The following is a 24,659-nucleotide window of genomic DNA, read 5'->3' on the forward strand; positions in this document are numbered from 1 at the left end:
ATAAAAATCACATAAGAGCATAACTTGCCAACCCAAGCACAGAACATACCTCCAAACACAGCAGCCTATGACACACACTATACACACCCACCCGCCAACCTATCACAACCTTGCTTTATATCCACACGCACTGTAACTCGTCTTCCGGACACGCGCTGCCGTTTCTCAACCTACCACTCTTAGGAAACTACCACCCTTAGTAAACCACCACCAAAGAAAACATGAACCCTGCAAGCACAAACATTTCCTCCCCAAGACAACGCATACAGTCTGCATTGTCAACACACAGCGCCTGGGACATCATGCACAATCCCTCTGATGACGCAAAACTAAGGCGCAATGTCAAGTAGCCCGATGTCAGGAGTTGGGCCTAGCTTTTACCCTACAACACTTGGCTTCTGCTTCTTGAATGTCTGCGTGTTCCCGATCAAATCTCTGGACCTACAAAACCCTGAAGGCAAAGTTTTGTTGGCTGAAAACTCAGGATTCGCTGGAGGTTTTACCCCCACAGGTGGGGAGCAACTTGGCAGATACGGGCCACGTTCCCATACGAAATTGCTTTATAAGGTGCTGATACGTAGCTTATGAGGACTTGTGAGAAACTAGTGGAATTTTCGGAACAATAAGAAGAACTTCATAAGAACTTATGACACCAAAATACCTATTAATTTCTTACACACTCTTACATGTTTGAAGTAGGATTTATATAAGATCTTAAGATTGTGATAAGATCCTCATATGAACACCAACAAGAACTTGTTGTATGGGGTATTTTGCACACAGTTTTTTAAAACAGACACCAACCTCTGGCCACACAGCCCATCAATATTTGCAAAACGGCCCACTTACTGTTTCATTCACAATCTACTGACACACAACAAGCATGGCTGTTTGTACCAGACCTCTCAAATCCTCTAACCACAGCCTCATGCATCACCACTGTGACGAATCAACTTCCGGGGCACCAGTGGTCCAGGGATGAATATCGGCTCCTAAACCATCAATCAGCCCCACACCTCTAGTACACCAGAGGGGATCCAAACAGATTGGAAACACAAGCAAATTATAAACCTCCTTGTCCAATTTTGGTAATGTGGACGGAACAGCAGGCTTATCTTCGCAAGATCGTGGATCGTTGGTTAATTGCAACAAACTGAAAATACATTCCTCATTATAAAAAACACTGTCCAGTCATGGTAGTATACAAGTATCTACTTTATTATTACACAGACAGTTCTAGCACACTCCAAAATACAACCCACCCTGTAATGGAATGCAGAGGATAGACCGTTTCAAGGAGCAAATGGATGCATTCTGGATACTGACAGGAGAGCAGTCGGTAAAGTAATTAATCACAATAGTTCGAGGATACTTGGTTTCAGCACAAACGGAGCAATAGGCCGTAAAATGTCACTAGGGGCCTTTGGAGAAGGACCAGGGGGCAAAACCACAATGTTACCTTGTGCTTGTAGAAATTCTTGGTGCTCAACAGGGTCGAATCGGTTTCAGGACGCTTTGCAGCTCCTGCGACAGAGTTCAAGACGGGAAACAACTGTGGGTATCAGGCAGCAGGCTGGCCTTTGTGGCAACTCGGGGTCAGGAATCGCCTCCGTGCTGGTTGGCGGGTCTGAAGCACTGGTCGAGGCGTCTCGGACAATGGTAGCGACTGCGGCGTGATAATAGTCAGTGGTGCAGTCGGTTGCAGCTCGAGGGGCTCGACTGGCTCGAAAATGTCCTTCAAGGCGCATGCTGGTTGATGCTTGTCAATGCACTCCTCTTAGCTTCTTCACTGGGCTTGTGTTGTCCTTTAAGGCAGACATCGGTAGATGCTTGTTGATGCACTCCTCCTAGCTTCTTCACTGGGCTTGTGTTCTCCTTTAAGGCAGACATCGGTAGATGCTTGTTGATGCACTCCTCCTAGCTTCTTCACTGGGCTTGTGTTGTCCTTTAAGTCAGACATCTGTAGATGCTTGTTGATCCACTCCTCCTAGCTTCTTCACTGGGCTTGTGTTGTCCTTTAAGGCAGACATCGGTAGATGCTTGTTGATGCACTCCTCCTAGCTTCTTCACTGGGCTTGTGTTGTCCTTTAAGTCAGACATCTGTAGATGCTTGTCGATGCACTCCTCCCAGCTTCTTCACTGGGCTTGTGTTGTCCTTTAAGTCAGACATCTGTAGATGTTTGTCGATGCACTCCTCCTAGCTTCTTCACTGGGTTTGTGTCGTCCTTTAAGGCGGGCGGCCCAATGTCGAGGAGAGTGTTGCAGGCAGCTGCCTTTTCCTCTGTTTGGTTCAGAGACTCTCTGGCACTTCCCATGTACAAAGCTTGCTCCAGAGCCTAGCAGGGCACACTGTGTGCTGGCTGGGTACCAGTTCCGGAGCTGCTGGATGGTCCTATGGTCTCAGCATCTCCCTCTGTTCCTTGCGAGATGTTTCGGGGAGGGATCTTTCTTGCCTCTTTGGAAATCCTGGCCTTCCTTCACTGGCAGAAGCTGTAAGGCGGACTGCACCTTCTGCCAGGGTCCAATGCTGAGTTCTTCTAGGTACTCCTTGCAAAGTCTTCCGATGATCTGCCCAAAAGAGGGTCTCGACCCTCTTTTAAAGCCAAATGGGCCACAGTGATTGGTGTAGGCTAAGCCTACCTTAATGAACCAAAGGGGAAAGGGGTGTGTCCTTTTATGTTCTTGGCTGTCTCGGTTTTTTGTCATGAAAATCCAGTCACCCTAAATTGTCAGACTGTGCAGTTGTGCATGAAGTTAGCACCCACTGAAGGAATATGGCACATTCCAGTACCGTTTCTTAATCATGCCCACAAACCATTAATCCTCTGCACAGCATTTCGGAACTCGAATGTGGCAGGAGGTAATATGTGCCAGAATTGTGTACTGCTACCCTGCTCCATTTGTGAACTTCTGGTTACAGATTCAAATGCACAGAGATGATTCTACTGTTGGGGGGATAAGGCACGAGGTGGCATGGGCACTGCTCACCATATGCAAACTATTGAAAACAGAGATGATACACCCTGCTCCATGGGCACGTTGAAGACCGTCCTGCCATAGCTTCACCCTTCACCTGGGACCGGCAGCTTTCACATTCCTTGCCTCTAGGGCAACAAACCTCTTTCTGGTTTGCAGTGGAACCGTCTGCCCTAGTGTCTTGTGCCATGGTCGATGTTCCTCTCTTGGCCAGCACTTTCCAAAGAGATCAGTACCAAGTGAGGAGATACTGTAAATTTGCGATTCCATGCTGTTGGTTTGCCCGTCGTGCCACTTCAACCCTTTCCTTCAGTGTCGGCATGCTGCTCTTCGCCTTCCCGCAGCCACTGCAGCCTCACTAGGTCATGGGATCGTGGTCCAGCTTCATGAGGCCTGTTGAGGGATTCACACTCCACGCTCTATCGTTCCTGCTCCTCTTGGTGAGGCTGCCCCAACACCGGGTGATGGTGTCTGGTGTGGGACCGGGGGTGGGCATGTTGGCCTGTGGCTGTGAGAGGTGTTTCAGGCAAGGCAGACTTCTAGAGAAATAGCCAGGGATTCTTGCCCTGCCCCGACCGCCTTCCCAGAGAGGCCTTGCATTAATGGGCAAGTGTGCCGGCAAGCCACACTGAGCACAGCAACTAAGCAAGTTAGAGTGAGGTTTGAGACAGCACTCAGCCTGCCAACCAGCAAACCAAGGAAGGTGGAATGAGTGCCTGGGGGTTTCAAATCTCAGCAGCCCTTTCTCTGAACCAAATGCCTCCTGCATGCCTAGTACCTTGCTTAGGTTAATGAGTAGAGACTCCTCGCAATTCTTTTTGCATGCAGTTTACTATCGAGAGAGAGATGGGGAGATGGGGTGAAGAGTGGGAAAAGGGGGAGGGAGGGGTTTGGCAGTGGAGGGATTGATGATCTAGTGGATAGGGTTTGGGGAAGACACCAAACCAATAAAAGAGACAAGCGGTTTCACACTCATCGGTCAGCTCCACCAGGCTCCTGCCTGATGTGTCTTCTTGCTGCGCTGCGCTGCACCGGCGGCGTACCAGGCAGAGCCCTCCACCATGGCAGAGCCCTTGCCGGGCAACATTGCAACTGTGTCCCTGAACCCCAGCGTGGCAACTCCTGCTGCATGTGCATGATGGCATGGGTGCCCCCAGGCCATGCTGCGCCTGTGTCACCACGGGCTAATAGGGTGATCCCTGATAGTGAGTTGTCAGCCTGATGCCCCCACCAACCATGTGCCTGGACCCCTGTGCCCTGGGGGTCCAGATGTAACAGCTACCAGGCCATAAGCAGGGGCTCACCCGATAGGTGCCCCAAATGCCCATTGAGGACTTTAGTGACTGCTCCAAGCACCAACAAAGTACTCATATCAACTAAGCTAGCCAAACATGGAAAATGAAAACCCATCCAAAAAGAGAGCACTCTAGACCTCTCCAACCAATGTATGTATCATCCCACCAAACCTTCCAGGTCTGTTAGAGCTTTCAGAGGCCTTGCAAATGGCTAAAATGGCTAGGAGCATGGTATAAACACCACTAACACATTTGGGAGACAGCCACACGATTGGCTGTGGATTTGTTGCTAGGTATCTAAGTAGCTTTTTAAAATAGGCGTCCACAAAGTCAACAGTTTTTAAACGTCTACAGTTTCGGCTTTTGTGTAGGCATGAGCTAGAAATGTTCCAGGCACTGCCATAATAGTCCTGACCATAAGATGGCAGCAGCTGGCAAATAGTGTTCGTACTAGGCATAATGTAGTGGTACAACCCATTTCGGCGTGGCCAGTTTGGCGCGGGCCAATTTGGCGCGGCCAGTTCGGCGCGACCAGTCCAGCGCACTGATGTTTTGGCGCCAGCGTGTTTTGGCAGGGCAGCTAAGGCAGACATGATGATTGCTGTAATGTCTGCACAGTCAAGTCGGGGCTGTTTTGCAATGTCCATAGTCTAACCTCAACTGCGTGCAGGATGGCACGGAGCACCAGTCTTGCCAGTCTTTGTATTTACACCAAAGCAAAATGAATCTCAATACGTGCACATGCACTGTGTGGAGAGCGAAAGGCGCTGGTTCCAGAACGCAAATGGAGTTCAGTCTTGCAGGACCCGGGCGGACCAGAAAAGAAGAGGGCATCACCCAGCCAACCGCAATAGTGATGCGGAAAAAGCAGATGCCCAGAGGGGACAAATGGCTCTTTATTGAGCAAAAGAGAACCCCAAACCCTGGTGGTGGCCTGTCTGGTGCGGGCCGATTTGGCGCCGAACCGGCTGCGCCAAACCAGCTCCTGTGGCAAAAATTCTTCTCCAAATCGGCCCCTGCCAAACTGGCGGCCCCAAAATGTCCTGCTCTGTATTCTATCAGTGCCTGGCAACGGACTAAGAGCCAAAACTGTCGGCTTTACCAGTGCTTGCTTTTGGCAGGAATTCAGTACAAGGAATAGATGAAGGACATACATATTGCTTTGAAATCAATAGCCCAAGGTACTTTTGCTTACGATATTTTTATAACACCAGGTGCTGGTCTGCAGCTTCAATTAGGCCATTGCCTTTCAGAAGAATGCTTAGAAATAATATTGACCTACCCGCCAAAATACAGAGCTCGCTCAAAAATATCCTGGGACTGAGGGGGTCAGGTGTGTGAGGGGGTGAGGTGTTTAGTGTTGAGGAGTAGGACGCCTGCGGGAATTTCCATAGGAGGGGCTATCATGGACATTGTGGGTTGGTACAAAGCCAACAAGCACCCACAGAATGGGTGTCCCTCCTCACATCCAGTGTCTCTCCAGTTGTCGCTTCCCATGCCAGCGGTTTTGCCATAAAAGCAGCGTTTATATTGCCACCTAATAGCCAGAACTAACGGGCGCAGGCAGGATTTTTTTTTAATGGAGTGTTAAAGTGAAACAGGTGTGATTACGTTATGATGGAAGACAGAAAGCAAAGAAAGATTCTTTAAACAATGTCATTCTGAGATGACAGAATGCAGAAAAGCACAGGGGAAATGGCAACTCCAGCTGGAAACTGGTTCTTTTTGCAAAACTCACAGCTCGAATTCGCCTACAACAGCCCCTCCCACTACACAGAATGACTCCCGGGACGCACACTTCGCCAGGACGGATCTAGAACCGGGGAGCGCACTTTGAGGAACTTTCTGGAATCCGGAAGCGAATGCTGACACGCGCTTTTCCGTGGTTTTTTAGAACCGGCTCCTAGTTGTCCTGGGATCTGACACTTGTTTTCAGGGGGACATTCTAACATCGGAATCTACACTTTCATAACTAGAATGGAGGAAGTATTCACAACAAAGACACGTACCTTTCATGGAACTTTCTAGGTCCTCGTAAGTGATTTTAAGATGACTACTAGAACGGGTAAAATGCGTGCATTTCCAAGGTCCCTTCTAGATCTCGGGGGTGCTAACCCTTTCCTCGGAACGTTTTTAGCTCTAGGACATAACGTTGGAGAGGGCTCTTTTTAGAACCATAGCGAACGTTATTTTTTCGAGAAACTCTAGAATCACAGTTCGCTACTTTTCTGAGGATCTGCCTAGAACCAAAACCCTCACTCTGCTACAGAACTTGCAAACATTAGAGCGCGTTTACACCAGTGGGCCTTGGCCGCCAGAACCGAAATGCTAATAAGATCTCTACAGCCAAGAAACAAAGCTTTTCGAGGAACATTGGGCACAGTTGCCTGTGGAACTTCCGGAGCCTGGAAGGGCGTTTTTCTATGTTATTTCGTGATCCGAGGCCTGGGGTTGGGGACATTCCTAGTAGTGCCTGCTTCCGTCCTACGACATAGACCACTCCTTCAGATGTAAAGCGCTTCTGGGGTGGCCAGGTCTGATTTCTGGCCATACGCTGCTTCAAGTCGGGCAAGCGTATAGTGAGAGGCTTCCGTTCCTAGAGCGTAGAGCAGCGCTGTACACCCGTGGCCATGCATTCCTGCAGCTAATCGACACAAACTGCGCCACACTCCAGATAAACAAAGCCGAGCGCCACGCGCGTGCCATGCGTTTCACGCCCAGAGTGGCTTGCTCGGCTTCATGACACAACGTCCAGATACTAGCTCCAGTGTAGGCTGCGAGCCGCTTCGGGGAGCTTTGCGGCTTCCCAACTTCCCAGTCCAATAGCTCCTCGCTAACTTGCTAGCGTACTCCGGGGCACCTGTTTTCCAGAACCTCGAGCTACATGCTCCCTCTTGCGGTGCATTGTGTAAAGGGCTCCGCAACGTGATGCCCTCCAGTTGTTTTGAACTACGGCTCCCATGATCCCTCATCCCTGACTGTGCTGGGTGGGGCTGATGGAAGTTGTAGTTCCAAACATCTGAAGAGACAACGGTTGCAGACTCCTGTAGGGCTGGCCCCATCGACATGCCAGAAACTAAAATCGAAACACATTTTCAGAATATGCACGAAGAAAATGTACGCCACAAAAACTGTACATATCATGAATTTCAATGGAACTGCTTTGCGATATGTTCTCTCGTGCTTTATAGCAGACTTTGTTTTCCCAAGCAGTGGGCCAATGAGGATAGAGGAGCCCTACTGGGTTGGCAATAGTGGGTCTGGCTAATCTGGGTTCTAATCAGTTTTTCCCGTTTCACACCGTTTAATCTTTGGCAAATTATCTTTGCGTGCTTCAGTTCCGTAGCTGCCAGTATTGGAGGAGCTTTGAAACTGATCTTTGAATATAACACATTCTGCTTCTTAAGGGCCCAACCAGGCCAGACTTTCAGGATAACCATTGGCTAAGCAAATAACGTCCATCGCCAGTCATTGCTTACATATATACTCTGTGTGGTTATACTGCAAGCATGGAATTCATTCTGCTCTTGTGGAAGGGACGTGGGGCACCGGTCCACATGCGCAGCCAGCAGCAGGCGGGGGGGGGGGGCGGTTACTCGCCACAAACTGCATCAGTGTTATGCCTGCCTTATCACAATAAGAGAAAATGATCTGTTGAACCACATTTAATTTTCTATCACGCTTAGCCTTGCAGTACGCTTTATTTCCATCTCATAGCTCAGTGGGTTCATGTGCCTGCCACAGAGCTAAACTTGTCATCCTTCCAAGGTCGATAAAGTGAGCGCTGTTTACTTAGAGAAAACCACTGCCTGTTATTTCTAGTGTGAAGCAGCGGAAAAACATGATCATGAGGCTACAAACAACAAAAAAGATTGCTGGTGTAAAAAAACAAATGCATACAGAAGGCATACGCTGACCTTGCCATGCGCTGTCAAGGTGAAATGTTTGTGATGTGTGGTTGTTTCTCCAGGTTCAATGGAAGGTGTTCCCGCTGCCCACATGCACAGGCTTCTCCCAGGGTGCCTTTGAATGTTGCTCTCACTGTGTCATGGGAGTGAGTGACTCGTCCTTCTCCCGGAACCCAAGTCACCCAGAGCGTTCTGTTAGTTGCCATAGGACTCCATGGGGTCCGGTGTTTACTACAAGTGGCAATTACCGCATGTGGAAATGCGCATGTGTGGCGGTAATTACTGACGCACAAAAGTAGGCGTCCAACAAGAGTTTCTGTCGCCAAACCCATAGTCTGGCATTATGGTCAAACAGCCTTCAGTGGTAATCAGAGGTTGTTTCCCCCACTGCTGCCAAATTCATAACCAGTCCGGCCTGGATGTTTTTACCACTCCCCTAAAAGCCTCGTTTCAGACCTAACACTCCTTCCTGCCATCCACCTCCTTTCCTATGGGGAAAGTGCCACTGGATGATAACACCGCATGCCACGGTGCAGGTACGATAGATAGCCGTGTCAGTCCGTGCACCTGTCGTAGCGATCTCCGTGCAATTCTCAGGACACAAATTCCTCGAGCCCAGGCGGCGTCTACAGTTCCACCGTCAAGAGTGAGAATTGAATTGCGCAATAGCACTAGACATGCGGTTTAATTTAAGCATGAAGCGTTGTACGTGTTTAATTTGGTAAGAGGCCCGCGTGATGCCCAACGTATGCCACATATACACAAGGACTGTGTACACGCTCGCCTAAAGCGCAACCCTGCCAGCACCCTGGGTATGCTGCCAGCACTCTGTGTACGCTGCCAGCAGCCTGCGTGCGCTGCCAGCACCCATGCTGCCAGCGCCAGCACCCTGCGTACGTTGCCAGCACCCTGTGTACGCTGCTAGCATCCTGTGTATGTTGCCAGCACCCTGTGTATGTTGCCAGCACCCATGCTGCCAGCGCCAGCACCCTGTGTATGTTGCCAGCACTCTGTGTACGCTACCAGCAGCCTGCTTACGCTGCCAGCACCCATGCTGCTTGCGCCAGCACCATGCGTACGTTGCCAGCACCCTGTGTACGCTGCTAGCATCCTGTGTATGTTGCCAGCACCCTGTGTGCTGCCAGCGCCAGGACCCTGGGTATGTTGCCAGCACCAGCACCTTGTGTATGTTGCCAGCACTCTGTGTACGCTACCAGCAGCCTGCTTACGCTGCCAGCACCCATGCTGCCAGCGCCAGCACCATGCGTACGTTGCCAGCACCCTGTATGTGCTGCCAGCGCCAGCACCCTGTGTATGTATCCAGCACTCTGTGCACGCTGACAGCACCCATGCGTATGTTGCCAGCACCCTGCGTACGCTGCTACCGCCAGCACCCTGTGTATGTTGCCAGCACCCATGCTGCCAGCGCCAGCACCCTGTCTATGTTGCCAGCACCCTGTGTACGCTGCCAGCGCCCATGCTGCCAGCGCCAGTACCCTGCGTACGTTGCCAGCACCCTGCGTACGCTGCTAGCACCCTTTGTACGCTGCCAACACCCTGTGTATGTTGCCAGCACCCTGTGTACGCTGCCAGCGCCCATGCTGCCAGTGCCAGCTCCCTGTGTATGCTGCCAGTGCCAGCACCCTGTGTACGCTGCCAGCACCCTGTGTATGTTGTCTCTCTCGTGCTGGAACCGCGTCCGTTCTCTTTCTAAGTTCGTCATGTGGGTATCTTATTCCTAAAAAGTGGGAGGCAAAAATAGCATAAGATGAAGAGTGGGTGGGGCCTCGCTAGCTTTAGTTGTGAGTGCAAGAATGCACCCAGCCATTAGCCTCCAGCTCCCCTCCCCACGGCCCGATAGGAATGATAGGCTAAGCCTTAGTGTCCTCCGCCCTACCCCCCGCCCCTCTCCCAGACGTCACATTAAGAGATGCCAAACTCCACCAAGACCACTACTCGTCAGCAAGACAATACGTGACCGAGATAGCTCAGCGGGTGGAGCTGCTGCTCTGACACCCGCAAGTCCCTCGGTCTAATTGTTCGAGGACCGAGTCAATATAACACACCAGGGCTGATGGTGAAACTGTTGTGATGGTGCGGTTCCGTGTAGCGCTACGGCGAAAGCGCTTTATGGATTCAATAACATGGAATTCAATTAGCTGGACCAAACTAATAACGTCCTGGGTTATTCCTGCCATGCAAGGGCAGCCCGCCGGCAGTTTACCACCATGGCCTGTGTTTTATAGTGCCAGTTGTTTTACGTTTTTATTGGCGGACCCAAAGACTCTGCCATCAGCCCATCTAAAGTTGTCGGTAGTGGTGTCCACGAGCGCAGCCGCGCCAGTGCCCTGGGCATCACGTGTTTGCCATACTCCCCTCACCTGGCCTTTTTCTGGGTTACAGGTTACTCCTGCAGAGATGGAACCACGAACGCTGGGCAATGAGGGCACGGGTGAACACACGGGCACATCTACTTTGCAAAACCTGAGAACACCCTAGGGGCGTTTCTAGAGCCTTGAACCCTGCGTTCGAAGTTAGGGGTCTCCGCCGGGGGTGGATTCACTCTAATCTCCTCGCGTGCACTGTGTGATCTTGGGCAAGACCCCTCACCAATTGACTCTGAAGAGTGGAAGGTCCCCGCAGGCGCTCTATAAAAAAAAAATATGCAGAGCTGTCCTCTACTTTAGCCACAAACAGGTGCATCATTAATCCGGCGTTTGGCCGAAATTCAAACATTTCGACGAATGTTTTTAAAAGTATTGACTTACCAATCACGAAACCACTTCCGATTAGAAAATTTTTTTTTTACACGCGGTGCTTCCCAAGTTTCGGCTTTACTATGATGGGCGGGGAAGCTATTGGGTATTCTACCAGTCCCTAGAGCCGCGCATGCTGCCCACAGCTAGGGCGGGTGGTGGGGGGGGGGTCGTGCTTGCCCCCGGCTCCCATGCAGCGCCCTGCTGCGCGGACCTGGGCGGCGATCGCGGGCGCTCTCACCTATGTCCGAGTTGCAGAAGGCATCCTGCGGGTGGCTGGGGGAGCAGGTGCAGGCGTCCACCAGCTGCCGCAGGTCCCAGCTGGACAGGCACAGCAGGAGCAGGGCGAGCAGGCTGCACGAGGAGGCCATGGTGCTGTGTCGAGTGCGCCCACCGCGCGGTGTGTGCAGGAGCCTCTCCTCCCCTGTGGATGTGTTGCTGTGCCTCCTCCTGCTACGCACCAGCACAGTACGGTACGGTACGGTACGGTACGGTACGGTGGCTCGGCTGCTCTCCGCTTCTCGCGCTCCTTCACAGGCTCAGAATCTCTCTGGCTGGCGCGCGCGCTCCGGAGGATATATACCGTGGGGGGCGGCGGCGAGACCGCCTCCCGCCCCGCCCATTCTCATCTGTCAGGGTATCACCCCCACCCCCGAGCACTGGGACATGCCAATGACATCATCTCTTTGACAGGGGTGGGGGCAGGTGGGCTGCGGTCCATGTTGGTTCCAGCCCCCTTAAACCAGCTCAGTGGGAGGGGTGTGTGGGGCGCATACCTTCCCATTACAATACAGTTCAAAGTGCTTCACTGGCGCAGGGCTGAGCGCTATTGCCAACGTAAATACCATGACACAGGCCTAGCACTAGGCGATTATGCCTTCCCGTGCTGTTTCCTGGGCAGTGCTGTGTTTTTCTGTGTTATGTCTCATCTGGTGACATGCTCAGACATATTTTATTGGTCCTTTTAAGTATCATGTAGGCGGGGGCGGGGAGGGGGAGTTGCGTAACTTCATAGTCTGATATAAAAGTTCGAATCCAGATATTTATATAGTGCCATTTACCAGGTTTCTAAGCGCCCACATTGTTGGCAGATATGGGTACTGCAGTAAAGGAAGCTGAAGTAATGCGAGCGACTGTTGTAATTCGTTAAATCCTCCATACATAAAGATCTGTGCCCAGGATCACACCGTGTGACCAGGGGAGATATGGACTCGCACACAGTCCACCCGGATACAAGGCTGGCAATTTAGCTACCGCAGTGCATCATCCTGGACTTCCCAAAGCAAAAGCAAAGGACACGTTTGCCTCTTTACCCGTTCATCCCAGAACGCTGAGGACAGACCCCTAACCCAAGGATGAAATGCACCACGATGAGGATAGACTCCTAATCCAAGCATGAAATGCACCACGCTGGTGATAGACCCCCCCAATCCAAGCATGAAATGCACCACGGTGGGGATAGACCCCTAATCCAAGGATGAAATGCACCAGGCTGATGATAGACCCCCCAATCCAAGCATGAAGTGCACCACGCTGAGGATAGACCCCAATCCAAGCATGAAATGCACCACGCTGATGATAGACCCCCCCCCAATCCAAGCATGAAATGCACCACGGTGGGGATAGACCCCTAATCCAAGAATGAAATCCACCACGCTGGGCATAGACCCTCAATCCAAGCATGAAATGCACCACACTGAGGATAGACCCCCAATCCAAGCATGCAATGCACCACGCTGTAGACCCCTGAAGATAGACCCCTAATCCAAGCATGAAATGCACCACGCTGAAGATATACCCCTAATCCAAGCAGGAAATGCACCACTCTGAGGATAGACCCCCAATCCAAGCATGAAATGCACCACGCTGAGGATAGACCCCCAATCCAAGCATGAAATGCGCCACGCTGAGGATAGACCCCTAATACAAGCATGAAATGCACCACGCTGAGGATAGACCCCCAATCCAAGCATGAAATGCACCACGCTGAAGATAGACCCCTTATCCAAGCATGAAATGCACCACGATCCCCAATCCAAGCATGAAATGCACCACGATCCCCAATCCAAGCATGAAATGCACCACACAGAGGATAGACCCGTAATCAAAGTATGAAATGCACCATGCTGGGGACAGACCCCCCTAATCCAAGCATGAAGTGCACCACACTGAGGATAGACCCCCAATCCAAGCATGAAATGCACCAAGCTGAAGACAGACCCCCTAATCCAAGCATGAAATGCACCACGCTGAGGATAGACCCCCAATCCAAACATAAAATGCACCATGCTAAAGATAGACCCCTGAAGATAGACTCCTAATCCAAGCATGAAATGCACCACAACCCCCAATCCAAGAAATGAAATGCACCACACTGAAGATATACCCCTAATCCAAGCATGAAATGCACCACGCTGAAGACAGAACCCTAATCCAACCATGAAATGCACCATGCTGAGGATAGACCCCCTAATCCAAGCATGAAATGCACCACGCTGAGGATAGACCCCCAATCCAAACATAAAATGCACCATGCTAAAGATAGACCCCTGAAGATAGACTCCTAATCCAAGCATGAAATGCACCACAACCCCCAATCCAAGAAATGAAATGCACCACACTGAAGATATACCCCTAATCCAAGCATGAAATGCACCACGCTGAAGACAGAACCCTAATCCAACCATGAAATGCACCATGCTGAGGATAGACCCCCTAATCCAAGCATGAAATGCACCACGCTGAGGATAGACCCCTGAAGATACACCCCTAATCCGAGCACGAAATGCACAACAACCCCCAATCCAAGCATGAAATGCATCACGCAGAGGATAGACCCCTAATCAAAGCATGAAATGCACCACCCTGAGGATAGACCCCAAATCCAAGCATGAAATGCACCACGCTGAATACAAACCCCTAATCCAAGCATGAAATGCATCACAATAGGGATAGACCCTTAATCCAAGCATGAAATGCACCACACTGAGAATAGACCCCTAATCCAAGCATGCAATGCACCACGCGGAGGCTAGATCCCTAATCCAAGCGGGAAATGCACCACGCTGAGGATAGACCCCCAATCCAAGCATGAAATGCACCACGCTGGGAATAGACCCCTAATCCAAGCATGAAATGCACCACAGTGAAGATAGACCTCTAATCCAAGCATGAAATGCACCACGCTGGGGATAGACCCCTAATCCAAGCATTAAAATGCACCACACTGAGGATAGACCCTAATGCACCATGCTGAGGATAGACCCCCAATCCAAGCATGAAATGCACCACACTGAAGATAGACCCCTAATCCGAGCATGAAATGCACCACGCTGAGGATAGATTCCCAATTCAAGCATGAGATGCACCACACTGAGCATAGACCCCTAATTCAAGCATGAAATGCACCACGCTGAGGATAGACCCCCAATACAAGCATGAAATGCACCACGCTGAGGATAGACCCTCAATCAAGCATGAAATGCACCAGAGTAATGATAGACCCTAATGCACCACGCTGAGGATAGACCCTTAATCCAAGAATGAAATGCACCACGCTGAGGATAGATCCCCAATCCAAGCATGACATGCACCACAATGAGGATAGACCCTAGTGCACCAAGCTTAGGATATACCCCTAATCCAAGCATGAAATGCACCTTGTGGAGGATAGACCCCAAATCCAAGCATAAAATGCACCACACTGAGGATAGACCCCTAATCCAAACATGAAATGCACTTCGCTGAGTATAGACCCATAACCTAAGCATGAAAGGCACCACGCTGAGGAAAGACCCCTAATCCATGCATGAAATGCACCACACTGAGGATTGAGCCCTAATCCAAGCATGAAATGCACCACGCTGAGGATAGACCCCCAATCCAAGCATGAAATGCACCACGCTGAGGACAGACCCCAATCCAAGCATGAAATGCACCACACTAGGGATAGACCCCCAATCCAAGCATGAAATGCACCATGCTGGGGATAGACCCCCAATCCAAGCATGAAATGCACCACACTGAGGATAGACGCCCAATCCAAGCATGAAATGCACCACACTGAAGATAGACCCCTAGTCCAAGCATGAAATGCACCACGCTGAAGATAGACCCCTAGTCCAAGCATGAAATGCACCACGCTGAGGATAGACCCCCAATCCAAGCATGAAATGCACCACACCGAGGATAGACCCCCTAATCCAAGCATGAAATGCACCACGCTGAGATTAGACTTGAGGATAGACACCTAACACAAGCATTTCAGACCCCTAATTCAAGCATGAAATGGACAATGCTGAGGATAAACCCCCAATCCAAGCATGAAATGCACCACACTGGGGATTGACCCCCTAATCCAAGCATGAAAAGCACCACGCTGAGGATAGACCCCCAATCCAAGCATGATATGCACCACGCTAGGGATAGACCCCCAATCCAAGCATGAAATGCACCACGCTGAGGACAGACCCCCAATCCAAGCATGAAATGCACCACGCTGAAGATAGACCCCTAGTCCAAGCATGAAATGCACCACGCTAGGGATAGACCCCAATCCAAGCATGAAATGCACCACGCTGAAGACAGACCCCTAATCCAAGCATGAAATGCACCACGCTGATGATAGACCCCCCCAATCCAAGCATAAAAAGCACCACGCTGAGGATAGACCCCCAATCCAAGCATGAAATGCACCACGCCGGGCATAGACCCCCAATCCGAGCATGAAGTGCACTACTTTCTTCCGAACGGTCTCCTAATTGGGGGAAAAGAGAGTTCGGTGTTGTCGTTCGTTCTTTCCACATGTGTCCTGCGACTCCTGCCTTAAATGCAGCGAAGTCAGAACACTACTGTATTGCCACGACAAGTTAGACAAGCATTGGCAAAGTAAATACGGATGTCTCTCCCGCGTGATTCTATTTGCAGGCCAAGAGGAAGTTGGATGTCGCTCCTGGGCCTCGTTGTATGCAGGCACCGAGGAAGGTGTCTCCGCCGAGTTTCTTTGTATGCAGGGAACTGGAGAAGTAGATATCGCACCCGAGGGTCTCTGGGTGCAATGCAGAGCGCTGAAGGCGGTGTCCCATCCGAGTGTCGCTGCATGCTGGGAAATGCATGGGGCGTTCCCCCCGAGTCTCCCTCTTTGCAGGACACTGGAAAGGACATGTCTCATCCCAATGTCCCTGTATGCAGGGTACGAAAGAAGGGCCTTCTACTGAGTTTCTCTTTATTTAGGGCCCTGAAGAAGGCGTCTCTATCGGGTGTCTCTGTATGCAGAGCACTGGAGAAGGTGTCTCATCTGAGTGTCGCTACATACTGGGCACTGTAGGGGTGTCTCCCCAGAGCCGCCCGTATGCAGGGCACGGAGGAAGGAGTTGTCTTTCCTGAGTGTCTCTGTATGCGGGCCACTGAGGAAGGAGGGGTCTCCCCACAGTGTCTCTGTTTGCAGGGCACTGAGGAAGGAGGTGTCTCTCCCGAATGTGTCTCTGTATGCGGGCCACTGAGGTAGGAGGTCTCTCTCCTGAGTGTCTCTGTTTTCAGGGCACTGATGAAGGAGGGGTCTCTCCACAGTGTCTCTGTTTGCAGGGCACTGATGAAGGAGGTGTCTCTCCTGAGTGTCTCTGTCTGCAAGGCACTGATGAAGGAGGTGTCTCTCCTGAGTGTCTCTGTATGCGGGCCACTGAGGAAGGAGGTGTCTCTCCTGAGTGTCTCGGTATGTAGGCCACTGAGGAAGGAGGTGTCTCTCCTGAGTGTCTCTGTATGCGGGCCACTGAGGAAGGAGGTGTCACTCCTGAGTGTCTCTGTCTGCAGGTCACTGAGGAAGGAGGTGTCTTTCCTGAGTGTCTCTGTATGCAGGCCACTGAGGAAGGAGGTGTCTCTCCTGAGTGTCTCTATATGCGGGCCACTGTGGAAGGAGGTGTCACTCCTGAGTGTCTCTGTCTGCAAGGCACTGATGAAAGAGGTGTCTTCCCAGATTGTCTCTGTATGCACACTACTGATGAAGGAGGTGTCTCTCCTGAGCGTCTCTGTATGCATGCCACTGAGGAAGGAGGTGTCTCTCCTGAGTGTCTCTGTATGCAAGGCACTGATGAAGGAGGTGTCTTCCCTGAGTGTCTCTGTATGCATGCCACCGAGGAAGGAGGTGTCTCTCCTGAGTGTCTCTGTATGCATGCCATTGAGGAAGGAGGTGTCTCTCCTGAGTATCTCTGTATGCATGCCAATGAGGAAGGAGGTGTCTCTCCTGAGTGTCTCTGTATGCATGCCACTGAGGAAGGATGTGTCTCTCCTGAGTGTCTCTGTATGCATGCCACTGAGGAAGGAGGTGTCTCTCCTGAGTGTCTCTGTATGCAGGCCACTGAGGAGGAGGTGGCTTTCGCGAGTGTCTCTGTATGTAGGCCACTGATGAAGGAGGTGTCTCTCCTGAGTGTCTCTGTCTGCAAGTCACTGAGGAAGGAGGTGTCTCTCCTGAGTGTCTCTGTCTGAAGGTCATAGAGGAAAGAGGTGTCTTTCCTGAGTGTCTCTGTATGCAGGCCACTGAGGAATGAGGTATCTCTCCTGAGTGTCTCTGTTTGCATGCCACCGAGGAAGGAGGTGTCCCTCTTGAGTGTCTCTGTCTGCAGGTCACTGAGGAAGGAGGTGCCTCTCCTGAGTGTCTCTGTATGCGGGCTACTGAGGAAGGAGGTGTCTTTCGCGAGTGTCTCTGTATGAAGACCACTGATGGAGGTGTCTCTCCTGAGTATCTCTGTCTGCAGGTCACTGAGGAAGGAGGTGTCTCTCCTGAGTGTCTCTGTATGCGGGCCACTGAGGAAGGAGGTGTCTCCCCGAGTGACTCTTTGTACAGAGCACTGAGGACCAGGGTGTCACTCCCAGGTGTCTCCGTATGCAGGGCACTGAGGAAGGAGGTGTCTCCCCCGAGTGACTCCTGTGGGGTTTAATCCGAGGTCCCAACCAACAGAACTGAAGCGCTCACTGGGAAAATGACCTGCCAGCATTTAACAACCTTCATGCTGAAAATGGGCCTATTTGGGCAGACTGTGTGGGTGTCTTTCTGCTGTTGAAATCCAGAGAAAGCTAAACCAATAATCCAAGTGCAGATTAGAAAAGCACGTCACGTTGCTGGCTGAGAAATAAATGCAGCAATGTTCACTGAAACTGTCACCCATCAAAAGGCGCTGCAATGTGACAATTCAAACCCACTTTTAGCATAAAAACAACCGGCAGATAATTAAAAGTGTATTTTGTTAATGACTGAAAGAAACAGCCCTGTACTTTCAGCTGTCATTTAAAAAAAAAAACAATGCTGTGTGAAAAGAAAGAAGATATCCATCGATGTAAAAGCAAAGTGAACCCTGATAAGTAAAACACACTGCATGTCAAAAAATAAAAGCTGATGTTAGAAAATGCAATGTCTGAGTTCCGTTCAGCCAAGGACAATTGGTGGATCTCTGGGCAGAATTCGCAAATGGCTTCCCCCACTGCAAGCCTGGTTCATGCATCCCAACTATTTACAACTTCAATACACATTTTTCTGTCCAGCTTCCCCAACACAGGCCTTTAAATGGAGGGTGGCTGAAAACCCAACATTCTTAAATCATCCCAATTTTTTCTGTCCAGCTTCCCCAACACAGGCCTTTAAGTGGAAGGGGGTCTGAACTCCAAAATTCCTAAATCATTCCAATTTTTCTGTCTGACTTCCCCAACACAGACCAAAGTAAGAGGGGCGGGGGGGGGTTAAAACAAACTGCTAAATCACCCTGTGTTTATTTTAAAGCAAGGTGTGCGTGAAATAATAATTGACATATGCATTTTTCACAAATCTGTTACCCAAACTTCAAGCGCGCAGAAAAATCAAAATTGCACAGCACTGCATATGTGAACTGATTTTGTTCATTGACTAGCGTTGATCACTTTGTACAGATTTCACTTCAAGAAATAAAGTATTGTGATTTGAGTTTTTCCCAACCAAATTGTATGATTTGTTTGTGTAACAAGAAGTTTAATTGTGAGTCACAAAGAAGGTGGCGTGTGTAGTTTAGTGCAATCTCTATTACCTATCATCCAAATAAATACAAATATATTTCCTGTACACCGGCCTGGTTCTTGGTTCATTGGTAGCTCGCAGAGGCGTAGACAGGTTAGGGCCTGAGCGGACAAGGCCTACCCAAAATCTGTAAATGCCCACCCAGCAGCACGTTGTGGGCATTTATAGATGTGTCAGTGCAGTGGGCCCAACCACGTTAGCTTCAGGCCCCACTTATTAGGAAATCCTGCTACGCGTCTGGCTCAGGGGGAGGAATCCAAGGGGTATAAGATGAACCGTAATAGGGCTGAACAAAGAACTGACATGAAACAGTTTGTTGTGTGACACCTTGATTGGGCAGGGAAGGAACTCCCAGGGTTGAGGGTGGTCTCGCAATAAGAGGAAAGAGAGGATTCAACCTGGGAATCCTCCCGTCCCCTGAACACTATCCAATATTTAGCAAAAGCTAATTATTCTGGTCTTTTAAACACAATTTTTAAGCGTTACATCAAACACATGTAAAGAAATGATTCTGTAGTTCAGAGGCACTTTTTTTAGAAAAAAATAATTTTCTGAATGTGTTTTTCAAATTATACAGATGAACAAAAATGTACGGATACAGAAAGATGCAAACAACGTAGTCTGTTTTCTGTGGCGACGCGTTTTGAGGAGATATATCCTCTTCTTCCAAGGCCTGTACGGACTGTTTGAAAAATAATTTGAACAAAAAATACTCAATCAGTTGATTGTTAAGACTAAACACAGAGAACTCTCTCAGAAACATATTTATCTCTGTTGTGCCCTATAAGGTACATCAATTTAGTAAGTTTAGAAATAAAATTCTAGTGCAGTTATTACAACAATTACATATAGCATTTATCTTGCACTCAGGTAGATGGACATGTAACCTTCCACCTCATTTAGACAATTTCACATAGTGTCACATGATGTAGGACCCCGTTACTGGTCCATTTATAGTGGCTGTCAGTTCTGGAATACCACTAAACAGATAGAATCCTGAAATGATTATCATGCTAGCAATAGAAGTTATTGAACAAGGCATTCAGTTGAATCTCACCGCAAGAGAACATTATTTACCTGACATGTAAAATATGTGATGAACAGACTTATTGCCCAAGATAAGGAAGTCAAAGGAAAAAGCAAAGGTTACCTAATGTGATTTGTAGTGTTGAGGAATATGAATCACCAAACGAGTTTTAACAGTGCACTCCGAGACCCCCGGCCGGCCTATAGAGCCAAGGTTTGCTCAGAAGTACTTTGCTCAGTAGACGAGATAGCTGCACCCTTGAGATGGATGGGGGTGCAGATTCATTACTCCAATACCAATCAATAAGGACAACTCAATGGTTTGGCAAAGGGAGTCCGTTTAATGACTAGTACAGAAAACGGGGAGTCATGGATATCAGCAGTGTTGCAATCGTCCTTCTCACTTCGACTCCAACAAACTTCATACAAGTTGTAACATTTATACTCAAAACTCGTCATAATTGACATGTAACACTCAAAAGTTAACATGCAATTGTATTGGTTGGAAAAAGGTAACTTTAATATAGGTACTATATCTGTATATGGTAACAGAGTGAGGGGATTGGGTAACCACTGTCAGGTGGGCGTCTAAGCCCTTCCTTCAAAAACAACTACTGTAGACGTCATTAAAAGTACAACGTCTCATTGGTTCTACTAACTATAGGACCCTAGATTATTTGGTCCATTGTGATTGGGTTGGCACCAAACCCATGCATAATTTTCCACTTTGCTTAGCAGCATGCAGAACGGTCAGCCCGGTGCGGGGTGCCCTTTTGTTACCCGGCCTTCCTCCAATTATGGTTACAATCAATCATTACTTTAATAGCCATGTGTCAATTAGTTCATTGTGGTTGACCTCGAAACTGCATCTTCTGTCTGGAAAGGTTCTGATATCTCTGCTTGGTCTGGTGCCAAGCGTAGGTGTGAACCCGTGCTTCTTGCTCAGCTGGTCACGTGATTCCCACACTGTGAATTTGTCTCGTTTCTCTCAATTTGCGTATTTGATTTTCATTTCACCCGCCACCTGCCTTCGCCTTCTTATCTCGATCCTTCAGAGGCAGGATATTCTGTTCTTAGTTTCAATTAAAAGTAGCTACTGTTCATAGATTCTATTGGTATGACCTTGGCTTCTCTGGCACGAGTTGCCTCTGCCGAGTTTTGATTCAGCCGTCTCTTCTCGTTTTGCTAAATATGAATCTCTGCTCATTCGGCCTTTAGTAACCTGGGTTGGTTCTGCTTTGTTTGCAAAGTGGAAATATACTTATAATAAGGTACTTCGTTTGAGGTAGATTATGTATAATGGCGCTTGCCGCACTACTTTTCTACTTAGCATAGCAAGCCACACTGTTTCCTTAGCTTTCTTGCGGTTCCAAGCATATTTACAGGTGTAAACTGGTTGAATATCTTCATCTTGCTTACAGCTTGAACTTCTTTGTATTTCAACATCATTCTCCCCCTTTAGGTTCACGATATCTTTATATTTCGTCTCTGTGTGTCATTTTTTGGTTGGCATTTCTTCTATCTGCATGTTAGTCCGGGCCCTCGTGACGTCACCATCCGTCTCCCTTTAAGGCCTTTTTGGTTTCTTCCAGGACAGTAATTAGGCAATCTTCATTTCGTTTTTTTTTATGGTAGGGTTTCCTCAATGGATACCTTACTGTCCATGGTTTTCTGGGTATCGGTACTTCAATAGGTGTTGCTCTTCTAATAGGCACTGGGCAAAGCCCCACTGCGGCTCTTTGCTGGTTTATTTGGTTATCATAGGTCACATATTTTGGTGTGAACGTTCCTGGAGCTTCAAAATGGGCGACTGCAATGCAGGCTTTAGTTGGGACCTCCTCTACACTACCCCCTCTGGCCGATTCATCAACCACTTTCACTTCCGTCTTTGGATTCACCTTACTCGGTTCTTCTGTATTCATCTTCACTCCATCACCTGGGTTCATCCCTTCTTCGTCGTCCGGTTCAGTACATGCCGGTTTGAAGAAGTATCTCTTTGGAGTCCAGATTTGTATTACTCCTTTCAGGCTTCCTGCTGTCCTTACATGTTCGTCCTTATTCCATGTCATCAGTTGACATTGTCCATTTGGGCTGCAATAAACCCATCTTCCCACATAATTTCTGTGCTTTCTGGGAAAGAGAAACTTTGTTCCTTCTGGTGCGTGAATGCTGGCCTTCACAAAGTCTCTTATTTCTTCATCAGTCAGGTCTTTGGGCTTCCATCCTGGCTTGACATCAATCATGATCTTTATCCCTATGGCTTGTTTCACAGTCTTCTGGCATTGAGAGATTATTATCTTGATAACACAAAACCCTAGCAGTATCATCAATAGGCCTCCCAAGAACTTGAATGCCTCTGCCATCCACTCTGGGACCCATGAGAATAGTGATCCAAACCAACTGTCATCATCAACTTCATCAGTTTCATCGATCATCTGGTTCTGCAGTTTTGACAGCATACCTATGGCCTCTGTTAAAGTTCCAATTTCCTCATCATGAGAAGGTTTAAATGTGCAACATGATTCTCCGATTTTTGCACAAACTCCTCCATCCATATCTGTAATCATGTCAAGGACATATCAGTTCTGGAGAGTCATCAGTCGATGGCTCTTAGCTCTGCCTTGATTGCATTGATTCCTTTAATGGTTTTGTTGATGGTCTGCAGTAACTCCCATCTGGTTATCTGTAACCATTTGGTATTTGCTCCAACTTGGAATCTTGGCATGAGGATTGTCACGAACACTGATGAGGTGAGGCTCAACAGTCTTTGTTCATATGGGATTGCATATAATGCTTCTTCAGATTTGGCAGAGAAGTAATTTTCTCTTTTAAATTGAGTTATCAGTTCCACAGATCTCCCTTTTCTCAGGTGAGCATCTGCTTTCGGGAAACTGTCAATATTTAGGTCACTTTTCGGGATCACTAATGCTGGAAAGTGGATATTCACTATTGTGCATATACCTCCCCAGTCTCTTGGCAGTCTGATGTATGCTTTAGATCTACATGCCCAATAATATCCATAATTACGGCAGTGCCATGCACCATTCCTGGGGCGTCGAAAACTCATCCACAGTTCTGATTCTCTCCCATTTTTCTTGTGCCATTATTCCTGAAGCAGAATTTTGGGCTTTCCAGTGGCACAATCTTCAAGGGTCCTCCTCTGTCTTCGACCCATGTCAAAGTTGTGCAAGCTTTGGCCATAACTGCTTGCATCCATTTCGCACTATGTTGATGGTAGGCTCGTAGTGGCCGAACACCATCTATGCTCGGCATATCACTACTCCTTTCTCCCATCCGTCTGGTGAAAGCACTGTTACCCAAATTTTCATTTGGCCTCTGTTCTTCCATCTCCGAGCTTCTTCTGGAGTTTTTCCTTGGACATTTCGCTTCTGGTTCACTTATCTTCTGATTTCTGCTCCTTTAACTCCAGGCCTCTCATATCTGATCACAATGTGTTTCGTCTTTCCATTGTTTCTTGTTTTTATGTCCTAGACATAGGGCCTCATTACGACCCAGGCATTAAGGGTTAACGCCGTCGTTAACCCTTAACGCCTATTCTGATTTTAACGGCTGCTCTTAGCAGCCGTTAAAATCCATGGCGCTAACCTGCCATGATGCTAATTACGCCACCGTAATTTACGGTGGCGTAATTAGCGCCTTCCCCACTCCCATTATGCCCTATGGGGCAAAAATGGAAATGGGGAAGGGAAAATGGGAAATGGGGATTTACCGCCCCACTCACCTTGGAATGGGGCGGTAAATCCGCCATCCACCATGGTGTAAACATAGTTGATGATGACAGTTGGTTTGGTTTGGATCCCAATCTCGATCTTTTACAAAATGTCTACCTTTTACTATACTTCTTTAGACAATATTGTCTGTCAGATTCTATGTTTAAGCGCTTCAGGTGTCCTTCAAGTGTCCCCCCCTCTTGCGGGCGTGAATTGTCTCTTATTTCAGGATACAGTTCCTTTGCTAAACTATGGGAAAAATCTAATCAAATAACACTTTGACAGGTCCTTTTACCGTGCATGTTCAAAGTAGGTCAGCTCCCAGTCCACTCCTAAGATTTACTTCAGTCCCAAATACATGTTGTGTCCTGGTCAGGATGAAGAATAGAGACAAAATAACAACAAATGGAAGAATGTGAAAAGCTTGACACTGCTTCCTTGATCTGTCCCTCAGCGGAAAGCTTTTAGAATCTTCTCAGATAGTTCTGGTGCATGGTTAGAGAGTTCTATTTGTAGTACGATTCCATGCAAGAGCATGCCCATCTGTGAAACATTAGCTGGATCTCTGATGAATGTGAGGACGTCAACATCGCTCGGTCTCCCCACTAGCTCTGGAAAGTCAGTGACTAGATGAAAAAGGACGTTGTGAGCCAATCTGCTGTCTTCTAGGGACAGGGACATCCATCCTGTCTTGCTGAGTTTCAGGATTGTATGCTTTCTCTTCAATGTAAACAATGTCTTCACTGTCCGTTCGCTTGGAGTGCAACTAAGATCACAATTTTATTTAGGAGTTGGCTTAGATGTTCAGTATTTGCTGGATCTCAAAGAAACGTGAGTGTGTCTGTCGTTCTTCCGACAAGATTTTGACAGTCTTCGATTATGCAAAAGAACAATGTATTGACAAGCTAATTTATTTCCTTATCTGCTTG

General features: G+C 48.7%; 2 protein-coding genes across 2 annotated transcripts in view; one reads left to right on the plus strand and one right to left on the minus strand.

Moving 5' to 3' along the window:
• The window catches only part of TIMP3 (TIMP metallopeptidase inhibitor 3), a 65,501-nt gene extending 54,014 nt beyond the window's left edge, over positions 1-11,487 (minus strand). The window contains exon 1 of the mRNA XM_069628787.1: positions 11,177-11,487. Within this exon, the coding sequence (XP_069484888.1) occupies positions 11,177-11,306 (130 nt within the window). The 5' untranslated portion in view covers positions 11,307-11,487. The remainder of the gene's footprint in view (positions 1-11,176) is intronic.
• Positions 1-24,659, plus strand: part of SYN3 (synapsin III) — a 1,663,181-nt gene that overhangs the window by 979,672 nt on the left and 658,850 nt on the right. The gene's annotated exons all lie outside the window — the stretch shown is intronic.

Source organism: Ambystoma mexicanum, chromosome 12 (genome assembly GCF_040938575.1).
Source record: "Ambystoma mexicanum isolate Mex_15411 chromosome 12, UKY_AmexF1_1, whole genome shotgun sequence".
In the NCBI taxonomy this organism is placed as follows: Eukaryota; Metazoa; Chordata; class Amphibia; order Caudata; family Ambystomatidae; genus Ambystoma; species Ambystoma mexicanum.